The 4326-nt window shown below is 32.9% G+C and overlaps 1 protein-coding gene across 1 annotated transcript; it reads right to left on the bottom strand.

Moving 5' to 3' along the window:
- Nucleotides 1–1600: 1600 nt before the first annotated feature.
- LOC118271468 (uncharacterized) lies at nucleotides 1601–3930 on the bottom strand. The gene is made up of 4 exons (XM_035587560.2): nucleotides 3800–3930; nucleotides 2800–3436; nucleotides 2477–2641; nucleotides 1601–2252 (listed from the first exon to the last, which is right to left on the bottom strand). The coding sequence occupies exons 2-4, from the start codon at nucleotides 3163–3165 to the stop codon at nucleotides 1971–1973; spliced, it is 813 nt and encodes a 270-aa protein (XP_035443453.2). The 5' UTR covers nucleotides 3166–3436; nucleotides 3800–3930; the 3' UTR covers nucleotides 1601–1970.
- Nucleotides 3931–4326: the final 396 nt, after the last annotated feature.

The raw sequence follows: 4326 nt of genomic DNA on the forward strand, positions 1-4326 counted from the left end.
CTTTATAACCTGGCATAAAATTGTCGACCACTCGGCATTGGTTACAGCTTATAATGCTTATGTTTCATCTACTTTGAGATATGGTATAATTTATTGGGCTAACTCTCCTGACAGAGAAATAGCTTTTAAAGCCCAAAAAAGTGTATTAGAGCTATTAGTGGAATAAAACCAACTGACAGTTGTAAACCATACTTCATACAATACAAAATATGAACCTTGCCTTCTCTTTATATTTATGAAGTAGCAATATTTGTAAAGAAACATTTTCATTTATTTGACACACTAAAAATGCTCGTCATCAACATAAAATCTGTGCAAAACCGCATAATAAGGCTATATTTAGTTTGAACTTTTTAGGTATGGCTCCCAAAATTTATAATAATTTGCCTAATATATTACTACAAATGAATAATACTAACATTTTTAAAAAACGATTGTTTAACATCCTAGCTAATGAAGCCTTCTACTCAATTAAGGAATATTTAAATAAAAAATATGTAACAGAGTAATTTGATACGATTTGTGTGTTGTATTTTGTTCTGTGATTATTGTATTGTGTTGTTTATTTAGTTTTCTTGTTATTGCGATATTTTTTTTTAGTACTTTTGACTGTTATCACATTGACATTTGCTATTGACATTTGCTTATATACTATTTCCCAATTTTTTTAATTTTTTTTACATATTATAAAATTTTGTACGCTTTCCGAAGCAAAACATAGCAGGATCTATTTCATGTATAGCAGCATACCCTACAACTTATAATGTACCCTATGTTTCACAAATAAATACTTTGACTTTGACTTTGACTTTCATTAAAAGTTTTAACTGAAATCTACAGCATATATTTTTTTAGTTTTTTCACTCTCTTATTTTAAAAGTTATAATTATATAGACGCCCATCACGATTATGTTAGCTGAATTTTTATTGGAACAGTTCCATGTATGTTGTGTTAAATTAAAAATTAATAAATTTAAAAATGAATGGCCTTTAATTTTTATTCGAATTTCGAGTAGCGGTTACCAAAATACACCAACCTACAAAGTTTCAACTATGTAGGCCTAACAGTTTCAAAAATAAATAGCTGTGACTTACGGACGGACAGACAGACATGACGAAGATATAAGGGTTCCGTTTTTTGCCATTTGGCTACGGAACGCTAAATACGGAAATTAGTCTCACATTTCTTTCGTAGTCTGGTCATTCTAACTTTTCGTGTCGGGTTGCCTCATACCTGTTCTCTTTTTCAATATTTAGCGCAACTTTGTCCCATATTCGAAGATATGCCAAATGAATTGCGGTAAAAGTTCGGAATTTACGATAGTCGCAAAACTATTAGGACTATTATTAGAAGTTGGTTGATCTTAGGAAAGTAAACTGACTACGGGTGCCGATTGAACCAGGTTAAGCTGACATACTTGTAATATAGCACATAATATACGTGAATAGCTATACCCCTTCTACAATTTAGTATAAATAACTGAACATTAGAACAAGTTGTTTAATACTTTGATTGCCAAAAAAATCAGTTGAAGGTAAATCTTGCTCTAGCGCCGGTAATTTTTGCCACCATGGTGTTTAACGTGTTAAATAAAACGTGTTATTTTCGCAAACACATATTTATTACAACTGAAAACAATCATACAAAAAAATATTCAGAAGTAGTTTCACAAACATAATTATTTAAATACCCGAAGAATAAATTATCCTCCATAGGACTATCGGTACAAAGAGTCAAATGTCATTTATAAGGAAAACTTGGAAGGGACACTCGAGGGTTACTACGCTGATAGCTGATTGATGAGAACGTCACACAACGAAACATTATAATTATAAAACAAAATCATTTAGTCGCAGGAGAATAATCAAATATTTACGCTCGACCCCAGAATTAAGTACATTACAAACTACCATACGTATAACATAGTTAAATTTCATAAATATTGCTTTAATATTATTTCTAAACTTCATTACATAATCAAATAGGTATCGAGAGTCAAACTGGCATCGAAGAGGACTCGTTTCATGCTGGTGATAGGACGGGTGTATCCGAAGACTTCTTCGAATTCTTTCATGTTACAGCAATACGTGTAGCCGTTGTTTACATCGTCCCATTTTGGGCCCTCCATCCACTTAATATTATTACAAATATCTACACACAGAACATGCTTCTCTACTTCGTCTTGAGTTAATTCTGGTATATTCACTTGTATTATTGCAATTGATGAATCTGTAACTCGATCTTGAACCACCTGGAACAGTTATGCAGTTGAGTACGTTAGCTACCTCGTTGATTTCCAAGCAAGATTGCTTGGTCACTTTATAATTGACTTTCAATTATTTTAAAGTTCAAGTAATTACTGATTTAGAATTTGGAACTGTGCAGGTTTTAGCAGGCTCCATACATGAAACATAATATATGGATGGGATGAATCGAGGATGAAACATCATGACTGTTGGTTATTTATACACTTACCTTCCACAAGTATGGTGGAATTTTTTGGTGTCTGTCTCGGCCATTGTTAATTTCAATATCTACCGTTTTGGCGTAATTTACGTTTGACGTGCCTGTAAACACGGTCAGGTCACGACCGGCTTTTTTTGCCAAGTTCCTGACCAATACTTCCAATTCGTCCCAATTCTGAAAATGATATTTTTTATATATTTGCCTCGTTCATCAAGCAATTGCAATTACGACTAACGTGCAAAGAATCCTGGCTTCCAATCTCTCCGTTTACTTGTTAAAGTAATTTACTTCCAGTAACTAATTTGATCTTGTAAGGAACACACTTAACTCACCTTTGAATTACAGGAGCTCCAATGTGGAACAACATTTTTATACTCGAAAGTCGCTGTCACTGGTACACCGGGAGGCAAATCCCGTGGATTGACGAGTTGTCTTCTTCCAAAGCAGCAAGACATAGAACGTAATCCTCTTCCCAAAGCTATACCGACATCATACAGTTGCCTTCTACAATTGTACAACTCCTCAAACTCTTCAGCAGGTATATCAGAAGAGCTGTACCATTGAGAGGTTGAAGGAATATCTGTATGCTGAGGAGACAATTTATGCCTTGTGTACAAAGGAACATCATTCTTTTTGTCAAAACAGACACTATATACCTCCATGAAAAAATTACCCTGTGCCCAAAACCCTACTTTCATATATTCTGTATTATCACCAAAACATTCTTTTTCTGTTTTTTCAAGTCAGGTCTCACTTCATTATTACATTGTAAATCTGCAAAATTGTAAGGCTTTCCGGCTATTATGTTGGAATATAGTGAGACTTCCGGGTTGACGAATCCTCTTATATAAAAATATGTTTTTTGTGGTATGTAGTTGTTTGTTATTTTTGAATTAAACCATCTTCCAGATGATGAAAACATAATGGGATATTTTCGTAAAAAACATTTTTCTATGTCCAATATGCAGTCTGAAAACAAATGTCATATCATTAATTATATCCGTTAAAGATTTTGAAGAAAGACAATGATCGTGATCCGTCTGCAACGTGCAGACCACTACCGGCTTATACAATAAAAAAAGGAATTATCAATATCAGCATAAGAAATAAAATAATGGAAACATCTAATCTCAGAGGTATTTCGAAACTAAAACGAGAAATGTTATAAAAAGGAATTGGGAAAATGTTCAATGCGCTACAAACCACACACTTTAAATTCACTCACTGATCAATATGTGATACAATTAGTGAATTGTATTCACAATAAACACAATAATAGAATTCATTGTTTAGATCAAAGATATTTAGATATCATATTATCATATCACTTACTGTATTTATCTATCCAAAGCTTATTTTTTGCATAACATGGATAATATACTGTTGTAGAAACAGCACAAAATGTGATGAAAAACACTAAGAGCCCCAAATGTGCTCCCTTAGAACCCATTGTGTGTACTAAAGATTGGTGTAGCAAACAGAGGTTTAAATATGTAATATTTTATGATGACAACAATGACCTAATGATTACAGAGTTCAGTAGCTTCTTTAATCTATATTCTAATATTTCTGTAAAAACCCACACGTTCGTTATCTTAGGTTTTTCCAGTAAATCAAATTGACTTATCGACGAGTATTTCAAAAAATTATTACAATGAAAAAAACGACCAGCGGCAAGTAGACGACATATATAGAACTTGTAATACATATAACTTGATTTTACATCGTGTTTGTAAGAAAGACATAGTTATATTTGCCGATTTTGAAAATGTATTATTTCATCAGCTAATCAACTAAATGAAACACTGCCCCGGGACGATACAAATACGCGTGAACATAAGGACGTAACAACAAGCACA

This window comes from Spodoptera frugiperda, chromosome 9 (genome assembly GCF_023101765.2).
Source record: "Spodoptera frugiperda isolate SF20-4 chromosome 9, AGI-APGP_CSIRO_Sfru_2.0, whole genome shotgun sequence".
In the NCBI taxonomy this organism is placed as follows: Eukaryota; Metazoa; Arthropoda; class Insecta; order Lepidoptera; family Noctuidae; genus Spodoptera; species Spodoptera frugiperda.

Coding starts and splice junctions, on each gene's coding strand:
- LOC118271468 (XM_035587560.2), bottom strand. CDS start 3,165: ATGAAAGTAGGGTTTTGGGCACAGGGTAATTTTTTCATGGAGGTATAT. Junction 2,642..2,799: donor GGAGCTCCTGTAATTCAAAG/GTGAGTTAAGTG, acceptor TATCATTTTCAG/AATTGGGACGAATTGGAAGT. Junction 2,253..2,476: donor TTCCACCATACTTGTGGAAG/GTAAGTGTATAA, acceptor TAACTGTTCCAG/GTGGTTCAAGATCGAGTTAC.